The following is a 19785-nucleotide window of genomic DNA, read 5'->3' on the forward strand; positions in this document are numbered from 1 at the left end:
AGCTTTGCTTGTTCTAGAATTTCATATAAAATTTTGTTTGGCTTCATTTATTCAGAATAATGTTTATTTATCAATATTGTCTCTTATGGCTAGTACGTTTTTGTGTCTTCAGAAATCCTTGCCTACCTCAAGCTAGAGAATACAATAAACCCCAGTGCGACTGGTGTAATCGAAACTATGCTAATGTTTCTTTAGTGAATACCATGGGGCTCAGAAACAAGGTGCGAGGAGGAGACTGTGGGTAGAGCTGGAAAGGGCTGTAGGGAACCTTCTTGGAGACCAGGCCTTCAGGAAGCCCAAGGAGCCAAGGTGATTAAAACTGGTCCTGCAGCTTCATGAGCAGCTAGTTCAGTTAGTCAGCAAGCATTTCTTGCAGGTGCACTGTGTGTAAGGTCCTGTTAAGAATTCGAAGTGGGGCCCTTGCTGGTTTGGCTCATTGGTTAGTGCGTTGGCCCTCAGGCTGTAGGGTTACGGGTTTGGTTCGGGTTCAGTCCCGCTCAAGAGTGCATACTTCAGTTGCAGGGTGTCTCCCCAGTCCTGGTCCGGGCATGTGTGGGAGGCAGCCAATTGGTGTGTTTCTTTCACATCAGTGTTTCTCTGTCTCTCCCCCTCCCTTCCACTCTCTCTGGGAACTAATGGGGGGAAAATGTCCTTGGTTGAGGATTAACAACAACAACAAAAAAGAATTAGAAGCAGGAAAGTTGGGGACCCAGGATGGGCATCTGGTGAGCAGAGTCCAGGAAAGTGCTGTCATAGAATTCAGACAACTGTGAGGACAATGATTTTACCAGAGGACACACACACACACACACACACACACACACACACACACACACACAGAATGGCTTATTGATTTGGTGGCCAAAAGGGAAATCTGGTTTGACTTGCTGGTAGATGTGAAAGCTTGAACTCTGTACACCACAGATGTTTTTAATATGGGTCGAGTTGATAACCCCCACCTTAGCTCACTGAACAGCTCACTAGAATATAAAGATAATGGGAAATACTTGGAGAGCAGAGTAATAAAAAGAATAGCTAATGTTTGTTGAGTACATAATGTGTGCACCTTTCTGATATAGTAATTTGATTAATCTTTGCAACAGCCCTATAAAGTATTGCTATTAATTCCATGTGACCAATGAGGAAATGAGGTACAGAGAAATAACTTGCCCCAATCATACAGCTAGGAGGTGGGTATGGGAGGTTTACAAACCCAAGTGAGTGGGCTCTGGACTCCAGCCACTCTGTTAGGATGGTGTGGTCTTTGAAGGAGGAGGTCCTGCCTGAATGGCCATCATGGAAAATTAGCAAGTAGGCTGTGAAGTTGGCTCCACCCACTCAGATCAGGACCTCCTGATGAGCCGTTTCTCATCAGAAGGATGGCATGGATGCTCCCATCTTAGCGGGCACTTGTGCTGTTCACGATGCCAGCACCTGCCAGACCTCGGGTCCGATGAGTGAACCCAACACGTTATTTCCATGCACATTACCCAGAAAGTGGTCCCGGGGCCGTTTTCTGTCTACAGAATGAAGGGGTGGGCTAGACACTCTCTCAGGTCTTCCCTACCTGATAATCCAGCACTGGCAGAAATGATCTCCTTAAGGGGGCAAGCATCCCCACCCCCCTCCCAATTTCTACTCCCGCTTTCTTTGTGCACTTACATCTCAGCCTTGGAATTGCTCTCTCACCTGTGGTTAGCTTAACATTTTGATCTTATTCTTATTGGAAAGGGGACCTGGCCCTGAACAGGTCTGCCTAGGGACAGCCAATAGTGTCGTACAGGACAAATTTCACAATGTGAGTCCAGGTGAATTTTATTTTATTTTTTTAAAATATGTTTTTATTGATTTCAGAGAGGAAGGGGGAGAGAGAGCGCGCGAGAGAAACATCAATGATGAGAGAGACTCATTGATCAGCTGCCTCTGCACACCCCCTACTGGGGATCAAGCCCGCAATCTGAGCATGTGCCCTTCACCGAAATCGAACCCGGGACCCTTCAGTCCGAAGGCTGACGCTCTATCCACTGAGCCAAACCAGCTAGGGCAAGGCCAGGTGAATTTTAGAGGATGTTTATTAAAGCTGGGGACAGTGAAACAAGAAAGGACTAGGGGAGTGAGCCTAGGCTGGTCTGCTTTGGCTCACTAGGAAGTCAGAGAAAGGGGGGAGGGGAGGCTTGAGGACAGGTTCAGGGTTTGTCTGGGACGAACGGCTGCTGCCCATTGCTGACCTGGTTGCTAGCCTCAGAGTTTAGGAGATGCAAGTCCGTGGGGGAAGAAGGCAGGGGAGACACGGGCGGGTGTGCTCCTGGGAAGAAGAAGGCTCGCTGAGTCCTTTGTCTGAGGCTTTTCTCTCTCTCTTGCAGGCAGGAATCTTAGGGGAGTTCTCAGGGGAGGGTTTCAACAGAATATTTATCCGTTTTCTAGGTGTGCTCCTTCAGGGTGGTGGTCTTCACTGACTGATCAGTGTCAGGACAGGGGGTCATTAGTCATTGCAGCAGGTACTGCTGTCGTCCACTTGGTTTGCTGCTTTTCTGGATCTGGACTTACGATACTACTGAGGCCTCCTGTTTCTAGGGAGGTGACCTTCAGTGTCTGCTGTCAATTGCTCTGCGGGTGGTTCAGTTATCTGTCTCAGTTTCCCTACTCCACTTGTCCTGGCTTACTGGCATGCCTCATTGTCAACTCCGTGATCAAAAGAACAGTTGTGTTTTAAGTCTAAAGGGGCACTGCCTCTAGCAACATAAGCGACTGCTACCGAGGGCTCGAGAAAACATGTCATAGCTGCGCCGAACCCATAGCTTTGAATGAAAGCCTGTAATGTTTTTGGTTCAGAGCAAAAGCTAGAAGAGCTATTTCTGGCATTTCTTTTTTTTCACTTGCTACTGATGCATACTGGGTAATATTATTATTGTGTTAATGTGGCTAGCACTAGGATAAACGTAATCAAAAGGGTTGTTATTCCTAAACTCCTTTGATACTAGCTGCAGAGCACAGAGCAAATAATACAAGACTGGCTTTCCTGATGCTGAGCCACTAAGCAGTGGCCGGGCCTGTCCTGTGGAGGAGTGAGCCCCATGACCAGAGGGAGAATGACTGAAGGCTGGGAGATGACCATTCAGAAAGGCTGTAGAGAGAACTTCCTTGCAGTGGGAAGGAAGTTCGACAGAGTCATCCCAACCGCCTCCAGAAAATTATCCCGTATGCCTTTTCGGTTCAAGAATAGCTTCTTTTTAAACAATAGGCTACTCTTGAACCGAGAAGGCATATGGGATAATTTTCTCTATGAAGGGGATACAGGTGGAAATTGAAGTGTGCCTTTTAGTGCCCAGAATGGTACCAGGCATGGACAGGCATTCAGATAATGCTTGCTGGATGAATGAACATGAAACATCAGTGAAACTATCATACCAGTCTCATGACTGTGAGCAATAATCAGCATCACCAGCATATCAGCTTCTTGTTTCAATGGTCACTGGCGTGGGAGGAGGGGAATCCAGTTTGTCTGCCGTTAAAAGGCAGAATAGTTCAAAAACACAGACACCAACAAAAAACCAGCCCACTAGAATTCCCGAGGTCTCCAGTTCACTGATTGTATTAGGAGCCACTCAGCTAACAAAAGAAGACCAGCCCTAGCTCGTTTGGCTCAGTGGATAGAGCGTTGGCCAGCGGACTGAGTTGGATTTCGGTCAAGGGCACATACCTCGGTTGCAGGCTCCATCTCTGGGCCTGGTCGGGACCAGTGCAGGAGGCAACCAATCGATGTCTCTCTAACATCGATGTTTTTTTATTTCTCCTCTTCACTTCCACTCTTTCTAAAAATAATCAATGGAAAAATATCCTCGGGCCCTAGCTGTTTTGGCTCAGTAGATAGAGCATGGGCCTGTGGACTGAAGAGTCCCAGGTTCGATTCTGGTCAAGGGCACATGCCCGGGTTGTGGGTTTGATCCTCAGTAGTGTGCATGCAGGAGGCAGCCAATCATTGATGTTTATATATCCCTCTCCCTTCCTCTTTGAAATCAATAAAAATATATTTTTAAAAAATAAATAGAAAAATATTACACCCCCCCCCAAAAAAAAAGAAAAAGAAAAAGAAAATCACTTGTGAAAAATTTTAAGCACTAAACTATGTAAGCTGAATTCAGTACCCAGAGAAACAAGATAGGGTAGCCATCCTATCTAATAAAGATGGGATATGCAAATTGACTGTAACTCAGCAACAAAGATGGCAGCGCCCACAGCCAATAAGGAGCGAATATGCAAATTGACGCAACAAGGTGAGAGGCGGAAAGGTGGCTCCGACCAGAGCAAAGGTGGTGCCGGCAGGCAGGGGAAGGAAGGCCTATTCTTGCACAAATCTTCGTGCATCGGGCCTCTAATATATTTATAAAGCTTATTAGAATATGCTTTGATTTGTGCCCTACTAGAAGTTTCTAGGGAAACTGAGGTATTATGTGAAGTAGACCTTGAGCAAGGCAGGCATTGAACAAAGAATAGTACCCAACCAACTCTCCCAACAATCGTGTAGGCCACCTCAGTGTTCTTTTTATTTTTCTGATCTTAATGTCTCCAATGGTTATTGAGTAGATTAGTAAGAGGAGTATTTAATAGATGTTTCTTCCCTCCTTCCCCCTGCCTTTTAGACAAAGGAATCACTGGAGTAGAGTAGAAACTTTAATAGACTGCTGTGAATAAGTGGCTAAAACTTAGACAAAAGTCTGTCAGTAACTTACTTGCCAGGTTCTGGTTGGATTAGATTCTTTCCTAAGAATACTTAGGCAGGTTTCCAAATTTGTCTGCTTCAGTTTAGCTCACACACTTTGTCTTTGATTAAATGTTTGACTCTTATGTCTCCAGACTCAAACCCCAGCTCTTCCAGTTCCTTTACTTTTAGGAGGATCTTAAGTACCAAGGAAAAAGAGTTGCTTTCATTTTCCTATTACGTGGACAGTTTTGAAAGCCTTCGTGTTTGGGTGGGGCCCAGTCACACCCTCCACAAATCTACAGACTAGAAGTATAAATTTGTCAGCCTGTGGGTTGTAAAATGAAACCATGTACCAAAGGAAAATGGTGAGTGACTCACGCACATGTGATCTTCCGGGAGGGGGAGGGATTCAGTAAGAATGTGCCACAAGGACAGCAAATCCCTTCAGAGTGACTGTTCTGGTCCCCTGTTCTGGGATGTGGGTCAATGTTATGAATCTGAATGAAGGCCACCAAGTTCAGTTGGAATCTCAAAGATAGTATCGGCTACTGGGGTGAATTCATCATGTTGCCACATCCAGCAGGACGAGGGAAATTGTATTCATCAGCACATCAAGAAGGGGCCCAACTCTTAGGGACAGGTTTATATTTACAGTCTTATCACACACACACACACACACACACACACACACACACACGCATTCATACACAAACAGACACACTGCTAATTTACTTATTTACATTGAGAAATGCAACTGTTACTTAGATAAAAAGCCTTATGCTCCAGTACTTTGTAGACCGGTACACCTGGGAAGCCAAACTCTAGTCCAGAGGTTGCTTGGCAACCATGGAAGTAGAACAAAGGGCTTTAGATGGATAAAATTCATCTACACAGTGGGGAAGTACCTGACTCTGGACCATTGGAGCCTGGGACTAAGCCACTGTTTCCTTAGGACTGGGCTTTGAATAATATTTCAGAGTAAGCCTCTCGGGATTTTTGTGTGCAGCTTGCATTGCAACGGAAACAGTTTCTCTTTAAATATGCTAATACCTTTCAGCAAGTGAACCTCCATTCAGGAGCCATTCTTTCGCATTGAAATTAGTTGGTATATCTTTGTTTCGATGCTTATTTGCTGATTTTACTCATCTATGGCTCAGGGAACAATATAATTGGCCTGCTTTCCAATTTTTGGGTATGTGGGGAGGAAGGCACCACACAGCCGGCTCCATGTAAGGCCCACTGAAGCATTACTTGAAATCTGAGGTCCTTGTTCCACAGACCTGCCATCTGCCTTAAGGACATAAGAAACTTTCTACTTGAGTCAGCACTCAGCTTTCAATTTCTGGCGGTGATACCGGTGGGCAATTTGTTGGATGGTGTAATAATTATCCTCCTAGACATTCAACCTGGAAACAATATGGGTGTGCTCTCCACATACTTCCTTTTTCTTCATGAATCCATCATTAATTATCTCTGCAAATTTTCAATCTTGAAATAGGTTGAACTTACTTACAACACATTATTTCCTTATGTAACTGCTACTGGAATAGGTTTCTTTTCTTTTTTTTTTTTTTAATTACTTTATTGATTAAGGTGTCACATATTTGTCCTCATCCCCCCATTCCCATCCCACCCCTCTCCCCACGCATGCCCCAATCCCCTGTTGAACTTAACCGTTGGATAGGCTTATATGCATGCATACAGGTCCTTTGGTTGAACTCTCCCCCTCCCCCCACCCTCCCCCTACCCTCCCCTATCCTCCCTCTGAGGCCCGATAGTCCGATCGATGCCTCCTTGCTTCTGGTTCTGTTCTTGTTCCTCAGTCTATGTTGTTCATCTGGAATAGGTTTCTTACGTTTAGTTCCCAGCTTTCTTTCCGTTTGCTCTAAAACAATGTCCTAAAATCTTCAGGAGCCCTGCCATGAACCCTCATGGCAGAATTCCATATTGTAAAGAAGTTACAGTTTCCCACCCACATACTGCCTACCACTTAGGTTTCTTTAGTTGTCACAAACATATGGTTCCTTCAGTCTTCATCTATCCTTCTTGAAGAATCCCGATGTTTCTAGGGTCATTTGAACCACACCCCGTCCTGAGTGTGTTTTATAGGTGTCAAGGCTGAGCCACAGTTGTTCAATATTTTGCTCTACCCGTGAGCAGCGAAGGAGTTTTGCAAACCCTGACACAAAATCTGAGTCATCGTGAACTTGGTCACATGGCTCAGTTTATGGAACTGCAAGCTGGCCCTCAGAGAGAGAGAGAACGAATGAATCAAGGAAGCTGAGGCAGAAAAGGCTTCCTGTGAAGAATCCTTGGCTCTGCAGGGCGATGGGAAATGTGGGAGGACTTATAAGTGAGCTTCCCAGGGAGAAGGGCTTTTCGTCCTTTGGGGGCTGGTCATTTTGTGCGGGTAAGGAGAGGCCTACTGCAGTTCCGTATCGGGGAGAGGGGTGTGTGGGGTTCCTCCCCCTCTTTCCACTCCTCCCCTGTCCTTGCCAAGCATTACTGAGACCTTCCTGGGTGCCAGATATTATGCTAGTGAGCATAATTCGTATGGATTAATTTTACCTGGATTATCTGCTATCTAATGAAAGAACCAAGGAGCACCTTGTCTACATTCATTTCTCTAATCTATTTAGAAACTATTTTGGTACGAGTAAGTCATAAATGCACAACAGCTGTCTCTCTGTCGATGGGCTTATGCTGTGTGCTGGCCAAGTTTTAAAATAAATTGGCTGAAAGTACCCTGTGCTCAAGTACGGTACATTTTTTTCCTTGAGTAAAATATTTCTAGCTCATTGAATAATAACCCTCAGTTATTTCCAGAAGGCTTTGCTCAGACAGTCTTTCCACTTCTTGACGTGGACAAAAGAACTGAAAGGGACAGGTTGTATTAAAGTCTGGCTTCTGCGGGACGTGTCCCCCTTCCCTGCTCTTTCACTCATTGTCCTTTAGTCCAAAACCACGTGGAAGCAAAGGGGAGGGCCCTTGCTCCTAAAAGCAGTGTCTGCCAGGCTGTCAACCAATCAGCAGCAATTCAATCCAACTCACATGTTCATTATATTCATAATGAATGTGGGAGCATTTGATAATTTATATGAGATAAAATAGGGCCTCTAGACCAGGGGTGGGGAACATCCAGCTCATGGGCCATGTAAGGCCCGCAAAATCATTGGGTCTGGCCCTGCCAAGGCATTAGGGGTGAGTTAGTTAAATGTTTGACCAAATATAGCAGGCTAATTTTTAAGTTAATAATTTTGTATGGCCCGCTAATGATGTTATAAATATCAAGATGGCCGTTGGCAGGGAAAACATTCCCTACCCCTGCTCTAGATGAAGGAGTGGCTAAGGCCCATGAAAGTCTCAAAAGCCTTTGCTCTTGGCTTACCCTGGCACATTCTGGGCAAATGTGAAAGAAGTACCTCTTCCTGCCTCCATAGATGGTCTTGGCCAGTGATGGGCAACCTTTTGAGCTTCGTGTGTCAAACTTCGCCAAAAAACTGAGCATAACTCGGGTAGTGTGTCACTTTGAGGAAAAAACATTATTTCGCGATATTTATAGTTTAAATAACATAAATGTATAATTGTTATATATAATTGTATTTAATAAACCTCAGCGGCCGCGTGTCATCAGAAATGGCTACGCGTGTCAGTGCTGACACGCGTGTCATAGGTTCGCCATCACTGCACTAGAACATACAGTTCAGAATCTAGGTTTTGCTAGAGTACAAGCAATGTACTTCACTGTAACAAAATAGGAATCATTTCTGTAATGTGTATCTCCAAACAGAAGAGCAGGTAGGAAATTATTTTGCCGGTATAATAAACTTGCCTGTTCAAACAGTTTCTCTTTAATTATTAGCCTGGCCCTTGTATCTTTGGCTAATCAATAGCTGGCCTTTTGATGAAATCGGGTGTTATTTCCCTTTGGTTTAACTTTGTGCAAACTGTAAGTTGTCCAGATTAATGATTTTAATGGCACGTCCTTAACATCAGTAATTTTCCCTCTGCTTTTATCACAGAAGAACTTCTGCTTGGGTGACTGAACTCTGATCCTGACACAGTATGGTAAGTTGTGGAGTGCCTCACCCTACCTGGTGCCAGCCGCAGACAGGTGCAGGATGCTTACTCAGTGGCTATTGACTTACACAGAGAGTTGTTTGCTCAACAGAGGGCAGGGAGGAGGAAATGAAAAGGCAGTTTCTTTCTTTGTTTTTAATATTTTTATTGATTTCAGAGAGGAAGGGAGAGGGAGAGAGAGATAGGAACATCAATGATGAGAGAGAATCATTGATCGGCCGCCTTCTGCACACCCCCTCTTGGATATCGAGCCCACAACCCAGGCATGTGCCCTTGACCGGAATCGAACCCGGGTCCCTTTAGTCCACAGGCCGACGCTCTATCCACTGAGCCAAACCAGCTAGGGCAAGGCAGTTTCTTTTTTTTAAGCACCATTTTAATTTCTTTCGGGGTGGTGAGTAACTTGACCCTGGAAAGTAATTCAAAGAGAATCCTTTGAATCCTTCTAACATCCTGAAATACAGAAACAAGTTATAGGCCATTATAGAAAATTTAGGCAAAGAAAAAAGGAAAAACTGAAAACCCTGTAGATTCTACCACCAGGGGATGAGTGCTGCCCGCATTTTGGTGTAACCCCATGGTTACAGACTCATCAAGAAGGCAGTATCCAGCCATATGGGCTTGTCATCTGCCTCCTGCTTTTGGCTGTGACTGGACTCCTCGGAGCTTGGTTATCTGATCTTTGAGACAGGCGAGCAATTGGATCCCTTTCAGAATTCCATAAAGTTCAATGCAGAGATGAAAACTGAGACTCTTAGTTGCAAACATGGCTCTACCTGAGGCTGGCCATCTGCTCTCCTTCTCCCACCCAAATACGGTTTCTGAATAGGCAGGTGATTCTGATCCCTGCTGTTTGGGAAGAGAATAATAGAAGTAGAATCTTATACCTGGGGAGAACTGGAGGTCCTGACAGATCTGGGTGCCTTCCTTTAGGAAGATGGACTTGTAAACTATCCTGAACAAATAGTAATATTTTAAAAATGTTTTACGTTAGACATTCCAGAATTTTCTTCATCATCCCTGGCAGTCAAAAGCTTACTCATGTCTGTTCCAAATCATTTATGCTTTCATTTAAAATTCATTCCTTCTTGATAGATTCTCCTTGGACATGTAAAACATTTATTCAGAAATGTTTACAGTGCCCTTACTTTGTGCCAGATACGGTATTTGGCTCTTGGGACTCAAAATTAATGGGACACCCTTTCTGTCCGTAACAAGTTCACAGCCTTCCTGCAGGTGATGACTGTAATCAAGTGATCCTTTAATGTGCTTTCTACTCGAAGAAAATTACCTCAGTTGCTCTCATCTTTCCTCCTAGGGCCTGTTTTCCCATCATGATTATTACTTATTGAACAGATGGAGGAAAATTTTTAAAAATATATTTTTCTTGATCTCAGGGAGTAAGGGAGAGGGAGAGAGAGATAGAAACATCAACAATGGGAGAGAATCATTGATTGACTGCCTCCTGCATGCCCCCTACTGGGGATCGAGCCAGCAACCTGGGCATGTGCCCTTGACCAGAATCGAACCCAGGACCCTTCAGTCTGCAGGCCTACACTCTATCCACTGAGCTAAACCAGCTAGGGCCAGATGAAGGAAATTTTTAACATATTTTATTTTTTATTAATTTTTTACAGAGAGAAAGGGAGAGAGATGGAGAGTTAGAAACATCGATGAGAGAGAAACATCGATCAGCTGCCTCCTGCACACTCCTTACTGGGTATGTGCCCGCAACCAAGGTACATGCCGTTGACCAGAATTGAACCTGGGACCCTTGAGTCTGAAGGCCAATGCTCTATCCACTCAGCCAAACCGGTTAGGGCAGATGAAGGAAATTTTTAAAGGAAAGGAAAAACACACAATAGTCACAATATTGTAATTTCTAATTATTTTAGACCCTCTTCACATGTATCATGGTTTTTAAACAGTAGTAATAAGAGCATAAATAAGTATGTATTTACTCTAATTTTTGCAATGCTAACATGTTTATATTACATTTTGTACTGTATTAAAATTATTTAATCTAGATGATGAAAGTATGGATGTTTTCATTTTCTTCTTAAATTTAAAAAAATATTTTCTAAATCTAGACAATGATTATATGATACATTTCTAAAAGGAAAATATGTTTTAAAAGCTTTTGTACTCAGGCATTTAAAAAAATTATAGAGGTTTAATTTACATACAGTGAAATGCAGAACCCTTAAGGTTACTAGTAAATGAGTTTTGACAAATATTTGTACCATGTAATGTATTTCTCTATCACGATAGGTCATTTTATCACTCCAGGAAGATCATTCGTTCCTCTTCCAGGTCCCTACTATGCTCCTCACCCCACACCGGAAATGCAGGCATTTTTCTGATTGTCACCATAGATAGTGACTGTTTTGTATCTGGCTTCTATTGCTGAGCATTATATTTTTTGTAATCCATCTGTGTTGCTCTATCAGCAGTTTGTTCCTCCATTGCTTTTTATTGTTGATTAGTATTTCATTATGTTGCATTCCAATCCTTTTTACTTTTATCATCTTTATTATCATTTCAATAACCGGATAATATCTCATTGATTGTGATATATCACCTATTTATAGCTATTCATTTTTGTCATTCTCCCCCACATCCTTCCTATTTCCTTTGCCTGCTATCACAAGAAATTTTCCTGGGGTGGAATCCCCTGCCTTCCCAGAATGAATAATGGTACATTATGCCCTGGAATGTAATCAATACAAATATTTTAGAGGTAACAGGAACAAATTTCCCAAGCTTATCTTTTTCCTGGAAAAAAGAGTCACTAAGAATGCTAATTGATAAGCTGAACCATGTTTGCAAATCCCTCTATCGATTCATCTTGTTAGATAGTAATTTTCATTTCTTAGTCCCTTAGTAATGCATTTTGCTTCAAAGTTGAACGTAGTGTTTGAGTAACATCCAGTTTTTTTTTCAACACTGGAGTTCCAAAAGAACCTTGTGAAACATTCAACTCAGGAAGCTGTCTCATGGTAGGGTCAAAGGCTGAATTAGGCCATGTTGGAATTTTGATAGCAAATTATAAATATGCTTATTATAGCTGATATACACTGAGTGGCCAGATTATTGTGATCTCTGAATGCATAATAATCTGGCCACTCAGTGTATATCCTATATAATAAAAGGCTAATATGCAAATTGTCCCCTCGACCAGGAGTTCGACCAGCAGGCAGGCCGGCTAACTGCCCATGTCCCCTCCCCCTGGCCAGGTTGGCCGGACCCCACCCATGCACGAATTCATGCACCGGGCTTCTAAAATACACACACACACACACACACACACACACACACACACACACACACACTTAGTGGCCAGATTATTATGCGTTCAGAGATCATAATAATCTGGCCAGTGTATAGTAGAAGAAAAGAAGTGCCTGTGTTAATTTCCTATAACAAAGTACTATGACCTGGGTGACTTAAAATAATAGAATTTTGTTTTCTCACAATTCTGGAGCCCAGAAGTCCGTAATCAAGAACTGGTACAGCCATGATCTCTCTAAAACCTATGGGGTGGTTTGCTGTCAGTCTTTAGGTGTTCCTTGACTTGTAGCTGCCTAACTCCCATCTCTGCCTTAATCGTCATGTGGTGTTCTCCCTGTGTGAATTTGTCTTCACATGCTGGTTTCTTATAAGGACACCAGTCATATTCAATTAAAGAATCAACCTACTCCAGTATGCCCCCATCTTAACTTATTAATTACATCTACAGTGACCCTATCCTCTATAGTAAAAGTCTAATATGCAAATTGTCCTCTTGACCGGAGTTCGATTGGGAGTTCAACCAGGAGTTCGACCAGGGGGTGGAGCCGCCTGAAGCCCCTCCCCCCAGCCAGCCTGGCGTGATCAGCCCCGATTGGGGCAGGCCAGCCGGACCCCGCCTGTGCACGATTTTTGCATCAGGCCTCTAGTTTCCAAATAAGATCACATTCTGAAGTACTGGGGCTTAGGACTTTAACATATCTTTTTTAGGGGAGGCAGGTACAATTCCACCCATAGCAGTATCCAAGAAAGTTAAGGTCATAGATTTCTTTTCTTTTTTTAAAATATATTTTTATTGGTTTTTTACAGAGAGGAAGGGAGAGGGATAAGAGAGTTAGAAACATCGATCAGAGAGAAACATTGATCAGCTGCCTCCTGCACACCCCCTACTGGGGATGTGCCCGCAACCAAGGTACATGCCCTTGACTGGAATCGAACCTGGGACCCTTCAGTCTACAGGCTGATGCTCTATCCACTGAGCCAAACCAGTTAGGGCAAGGTCATAGATTTCTATCTTTCCTCTGTCAGGTGTATGAGGATGATGAACAAGTGCTGGATGCTGGCCATGTCTAGGAGGTGAATGCCTGGTCTTTCAGCATATGAGGCCCACACTTTCTGGTACCTGAGGCCTTTGGATGGGCTTGATGTGGCCCAGAGTGGGCCTGAGAGGGCCAGGCCAAGGTGGACCAGCTCAAAGAGCTCAAGTCTGACCTGCCAGAGAACTTCCCTAGTGTATAAAACTCCTCCATGCCTTTAGATGACCCATATTACATCATTGGGGCAAATTAAATCATTAGAAAGCTTTACATCTATTCTACATGGTTTTTGATACCTTGTACAAATGTTCTATTCTGGGTTTTGCTTTGGCATTATCCCATAGGCTTGCATTAGGGATTTTAACCAAAAAAAATATATATATATATATATATGAATCTCACAATTATGTTTATTGTGGAGATGTTGTTGAAATCATATTTAATGATGATGATGATAGCCACTGAGGTTGAGATTTTGTTTTAGAGTTTACTGTTTGCTGGGTTCTATGCTAAGTGCTTTCCTATATTATCCTGCTTCATTATTACAACAACACTGTGAGTTGATGTCATTATTCTTAATATACAGGTGGGAAAAATGAAATTTCCCCTAGACCATTCAACTAGAAAGAATTGAAGCCAAGATTCAAACTCAGATCTATCTCACTCCGATTTCTGTGTTCCTCCCCACTAAGCTTTACTATCTCTCACTATAGCCTATAAAAAAATAAAACAGAACCACAGTATCATTATCATACCTAAAAAATGTTAACACTGATTCCTTAATGTCATCAATATTTTCGGTGTTCAAATTTCCAATTGTCTCATAAATATCATGTTTTTTTCCTGTTTGATTCAGGGTGCAAATAAGGTTCACCCCTTATGATTTTTGATATGCCTTTCAAATCCCTTTTTAGCTGTAGTCCTTCTCTATCTCTCTGTTTTCTAATTTCCCTTGTAATTTTTTAATCTATAACCCTGTGGTGTGGGTTAATATTTTCTTCTCTCATATTTACTGTAAGTTGGTATTGGACTCTGTAGGCTTGATCAGATTCAGATTTGATTTTCTTTTTCCCTTTGTGTGTGTGGGGAGGAGAGGGGGTTGGGGGAGCAAAATTGCTGCATAGGTTGCTGTATCACTTATTTTACCACTGCTTTTTGCCCACCACCTTGAACCACCCTGGCCTCTGTCCAGCTGCTCCCATGAAAGCTAGTTCCAGCCTCAGGGCCTTTGCCTTAGCTGTTTCCTCTGCCTGTAACACTTCCCCCCTGATCTTTGCATGGTCAGCTGCTTCATGTCATTGGGATCTCGGCCCATATGTCACTCCACAGAGCAGCCCCTCCAGGACCTCTCTATCTGATCCCTAACACTTCTCACCACCGGGCACGTGGTGGAATATTTATTTGTTGGCTTGTTTACTATCTGCCCTTCCCTCCCCTCCCCCCTGAACTAGAACATCAGCTCCATGAAAGCAAGAACCTCGTCTCTCATGGTCCCTATTGTATTCCTAGCACCTAGAATAGTGTCTGGTCCAATGGTAGGTGCTCAGCAAATTTTGCTGAATGAGATGCCTCCAGGTCGGTAAGATGCTGCCTCTCAGTCACCTCTTTCTCTGTGTTCAGGCAGCCAAAGGAGGCACCATCAAAGCTGCTTCAGGATTCAATGCCACGGAAGATGCCCAGACCCTGAGGAAGGCCATGAAAGGGTTGGGTAAGTGCTGTGGGTCACAGGGTCACACAGTGTGCTGTGTCCACTGTCCACTGTGAATAGGTCTCCTTCTAAAAACACACAGAGGGAACCAGTTGGCTCTTCAGGACAAATTAGATGGAAGGGTCTTAATTATTAATTTTACTATAAATTTTTAAATTACATTTAATGTTCTCGTTCTATCTTTTTTCCAATTATTTAAATCTGTTTTTTGCATTACAGCATTTTGAATCTATATATGAATATTTAGAAATGTATTTGTTCTCCAATTAATGCTAGATGTGTGTAGTGCCATAGGTTTATAAAGCACTTTCACAAACACTATCTCAGTGAGTATATACAGTGACCCTGTGACTTAGTGAAAGCAGCTATGGCTGCTGTTACTTTTGCCCCATTTTACAAACGTGAACTTGAGCCCCAGAGAAGTTAAGTAACATAGTGAGACACATAGTAAATAGAACTGAGCCGTGACTCACACTCAGCAGAGCCCAGTGCCACACTCGGCTTGCCCACTCTGAGGTCACATTCTTTCCCTGGAGTCCCTCTGCCTGTTACTGTGATAGGCACAGCTGCCCAGGCCCAACGTGCAGTGTATGGGACTTTATGTGAGAAGGCTGTGTGTACACGACTAGGAGGGCTTGGCTTCCCGTGCACTACCCTCCACTTAGCTCCCTGAGGCTAAGGCTCCATGCCAGGTGCACTGCCGGCTACCCTGGCTTAGGTCCTTGCCTGCGTGGACATTTGGCCAGAGAAGTGCTCCCTGGTTGTAGCTGCTGTTTAGAATTTCCCTGAGATTTAGATAAAAATCTTGGCCATGAGGCCTCAGTCCTCGGTTTTTCTATCTAAGAAGAAATTGTTACTTAGCCCCAATGCTCCTAATAGCAGCAGCAACAATAGCAATCATAATGAACATTTTGTAAGCCCTACTATGTGTCAGGCACAATGGGTTACATGGATTAACTGTTATAATCCTGATAGCAGTTTTATTGATGTGAAAGTTGAGATTTAGCCTGGCCGGCATGGCTCAGTGGTTGAGCGTACCTATGAACCAGGATTCCCGGTCAGGGCACATGCTCCGATTGCAGGCTTGATCCCCAGTAGGTGGCGTGCAAGAGGCAGCTGATCGATTATTCTCCTTCGTCATTGATGTTTCTCTCTCTCTCCTTCCCCCTTCCTCTCTGAAATCAATAAAAAAATATATTTAAAAAACGAAAGAAAGAAAAGTTGAGATTTAGGGAGGTTTGCTAACTTGCCCAAGGTCTCAGAAGTAGTCAGTATTAAAGTCAGAATTCTAGGCAATTGCAGATAGTCTGACTGCAGAGCTGGAGTTTGAGCCACTCTGCTATAATGCTGCCCAGCTCTGAACACATCATTGTTCTAAGTCTATGTATTTATCGCCTCATTTTCTGTTTTTCATTTTTTAAAAATAAGAAAATGTACTTGGCCCCCTCTTTCTCTCAAGTTTACCCCAATTCTTTGGTATATATAAAGAACACCAACATTTCAGAACTTGGACCGCATGGCATTCAGAATTGTCAAAATCAGTGTCAGGAGACATTTGACAGAGCCAATGCTTTTCAGTGCTGCTGTGTAGGGGCCAATGTAAGTTGGACGGTTGGAGGAGACAAGGGTTATAAAACCTAGTCCTCGTGGTCAACTAGTCCTTAGTGGCTAAGGCAAATACAGAAATAACTGTGACCAGTTCATAATATGATAGCGATAGGAAGGGCACAAATAAGATCCTATTAGGGTTCAGAGAGGAGATATGAACCCCCACACTGCATTTGGGGACACCAGGCAAAACTTCCTGGAGAATATAGACTTTGAGGTGGGCCTTGGGAAACAGATTGAGTTTTAATAAGTAGAGCTAACAGAGAATGCGTTTCAGGTGAATGGAATAGTATGAACAAAGACATGGGATGAGTGTGAGGATCGTCCCATTTTCCAGTTTAGCTAAGGCCTAGGCAAGTCACGGTAAATACATGGAAATGTCACTCGAAGCAGGAGGTACTTGCAAAGCAGGAGTTGGCTGGTTGGGAACTGTCAGAGAAGGCAGGTATCAAAGGGAAGTCTTAGAGTGCTACCGAAAAGGCCACCTGTGGGATCACAGACACGGAGGGTGGGATGACCCAAAGGCATTGGCCCGGAAACAACCAATGGCAGAATCACGATGCCAAATGGAGAGGCTTACAGAGACAAACCGATAGATTGATAGTGAAGGAGGTCAGGAGAACGGAGTACAGCACAGTGGGGTCAAGTACAATAATTCAAGACCTTAGTCTGTGGGTTGGCTGCGTGGTATCCTTTTATATGGATCTCTCTTTACACTAGTGAATGGGATGCTGTACAGAGTCTCAAATGCCTGTAGTAAAGCCAGCAAGCAGTGGGGAGCCACTGTGTATTCCTGGCTAGGGGAGGGGACACTGTGAGAGCTTTTCTTATAGGAAAACGAATCTGGCAAAACTTCAGAAAGACCGATTAGTAGGTAAGAATACTGGTTAGCAGACTTTTGCATTCATTTAAGAAAAAAACCTGAAATCCTGAATGGGAGTGGTAGTGGTAGGAATTCAAAAGAGGGAACAGATGCAAAGAAGATCCTAGAGCTAGATTTTGCATAACTTGGCAGGAAATTTGAATGTGGAGGAAGAACAAGGGTAAAAAAAAAAAAAAGTCAAAGCTATTTTGAGGGTTCAGACTTGACGGGAAGAAGGATGGTGCCTTTCGCAGAAAATGTGGTAAACAGAAGGTGATGAGCCTTTTCTCCCTACCTAAGATTTCAGAAAGAGTAAATAATGGTTGTATCTATTATCCTCTTGAGAGAGAGAGAGAGAGAGAGAGAGAGAGAGAGAGAGAGAGAGAGAGAGAGAGAGAGGAAGAAGTGGATGCCTAAGGTATGTAAGTTTAAAGTCTTATAGTTTCTTCCCTACACCTCACATTTTTCTGGATCTCTGATCTTGCAAAGAATAACCCTGGTGAATTTATAGTTTTTCATTTCTCTCTGAAATATTTCAATAGAATCTTCTGTAACCCGTAACAACTCCCACACAGTACACAAATGAGGAAATAGAAAACTCACAAAGCGTATATGAACATGCAACTATTGCTAAGACAAGGGACCAATTTGAAAAATCAAAATAAATGACCCTGTCAAAAAGCTGCTGCAAAGAAACCAGGCAAACACAACTTAGGGCATTTCTAATTTGTAATTCATATTGTGAAGTTTTGGTAGTGTATTGCATCATGGAAATTTATAGGCAATTATAAAAAAGGAACCATCTGAGATCAGGAAAGACAGTTTTGAAATGAAAAACACAATTATATTAAAATGCAGTAGATGCAGTGAGCAGCCTAAGTGCCAAATCAGTGAATTAAAAGACAAATTTGAATTGTTTCAAAACTCAGAAAATTACAAAGAGATTAAAAATGAGGAGAGAAAAGGTAAGAACATGGAAATAGATCCAGGAGATCCAAAAGGCAGTATAACAATTCCAGAGGAAGGGGAAAAGCATGCTCCCAGTCAACATTATTGACTAAGTGCTAAGTCAGCGATTTTCAACCTTTTTCATCTCATTGCACACATAACCTAATTACTAAAATTCTGAGAAAAATTTAGGTGTCATTTTGATTGACTTGCAAAAAAATAATAATAATAGTAATTACGTACCCTTTTTGCTCCAAAGTGACTTTTTTAAAAAAATCAGGTGCCTACACTTGTATATAAGGATTTCTGGTACCAAGAGTTAACCAATCAGATGCAACCTTAATATGTGACATGACCAATAAGATGCAATTGTATTATATGACTTACATATTTTTGGTTCAAATGGGGCATTCAAACCCAGCAAATATTGTTGTGTTGGCTGTTGTCATTTTCTTATTTGACAATCTAAGGGAAAAGTGGTCAGTGCCTTTTAAATAGTCAAGTATTGCATGTTTTAAAAATTCTTGCATCACACCGGTAAATCGCTGTGCTAAGTAATTCACTTAATTGTTCTAGTTAACACTTGTAGTGACCTTGAGATCACTCACATTTATAGATAAGGAAACTAATGCTCAAAGAAGTTAACTATTTTGTTCGGTGGTATATCGTTAATTAGAGAGGCTAGGACTAGTGTCTCTGTTCCCCCAAAATAAACAAACCTCTTTTCTTAGAAAGCTCTCTGCATGTGTTTGGGTGACTTCAATTTCCACAGAGGAATTCATTTTCTCATTCCTCTCTCAAATCACACTCACTGTCTTTGCTACACCGCCAGGCACCGATGAAGATGCTATCATCAGTGTGCTCGCCTACCGCAACACGGCCCAGCGCCAGGAAATCAGGACGGCCTACAAAACCACCATCGGCAGGGTAGGTCACAGCCTCTCTGCTCTAGGTGCCTGAAGTGGCCCCGTGTATTTGAAAGGTGGATGCTTTGCCTTGTTTAAAGATGTTCTTGAAAAACACACACAAAGCGGTTTCAACATACTTCCTCACCTCTCCTTAGCAAGAAGAGATTTCAGGGAGCTCTTGATTCACAGAGCTCAGGGCCAAGCTTGGTCTCTTCCCACCCAGACTTTGCAGGGACCTGGTTGTTGAATGGACTCAACCACGGAGCCCCAGGCAGAGCTGAGCTTCCAGCGCTGCTTCCCGACCCTGACTCGGCTTCCTCTGGGCCACTGTGGATGAAGACCCTCCACACTGACTAAGATATTTAAATCCAGTTTGTTTTAAACAGGCTCTCCTAGGATTTAGGGTCTATTCCGACTCTCCCACATAAACCCGTTTGTAGCATATGTGCATTCCTTTGATGATCCTCAACTGAGGAACCCCTCAGATTCTAGAATGGGGCTATGTGTTTGTGTGTGTGTGTGTGTGTATGTATGTGTGTATGTATATATATATATATATATATATGCAATTTATTAATGTATGCACTCAGAGGTTGTTTATTCACTGGGTTTTCCTCCTTCTGGTTTGAATCCCACACCCCTCA

General features: G+C 43.0%; 1 protein-coding gene across 4 annotated transcripts in view; it reads left to right on the forward strand.

Annotated features, from left to right (window-relative positions):
* The window catches only part of ANXA4 (annexin A4), a 55871-nt gene that overhangs the window by 9591 nt on the left and 26495 nt on the right, over positions 1-19785 (forward strand). For 2 of the 4 annotated variants that reach the window (XM_054728003.1, XM_054728005.1), the window contains exons 2-4: positions 8725-8770; positions 14728-14815; positions 19066-19160. In XM_054728003.1, coding sequence (XP_054583978.1) covers positions 8768-8770; positions 14728-14815; positions 19066-19160 — 186 coding nt within the window. In that variant the 5' untranslated portion in view covers positions 8725-8767. Of the gene's footprint in view, positions 1-5643; positions 5681-8724; positions 8771-14727; positions 14816-19065; positions 19161-19785 lie in introns of those variants that run through there. The other 2 variants (XM_054728004.1, XM_054728006.1) reach the window with 2 other exon arrangements.

This window comes from Eptesicus fuscus, chromosome 16, assembly GCF_027574615.1.
Source record: "Eptesicus fuscus isolate TK198812 chromosome 16, DD_ASM_mEF_20220401, whole genome shotgun sequence".
Taxonomy (NCBI): Eukaryota; Metazoa; Chordata; class Mammalia; order Chiroptera; family Vespertilionidae; genus Eptesicus; species Eptesicus fuscus.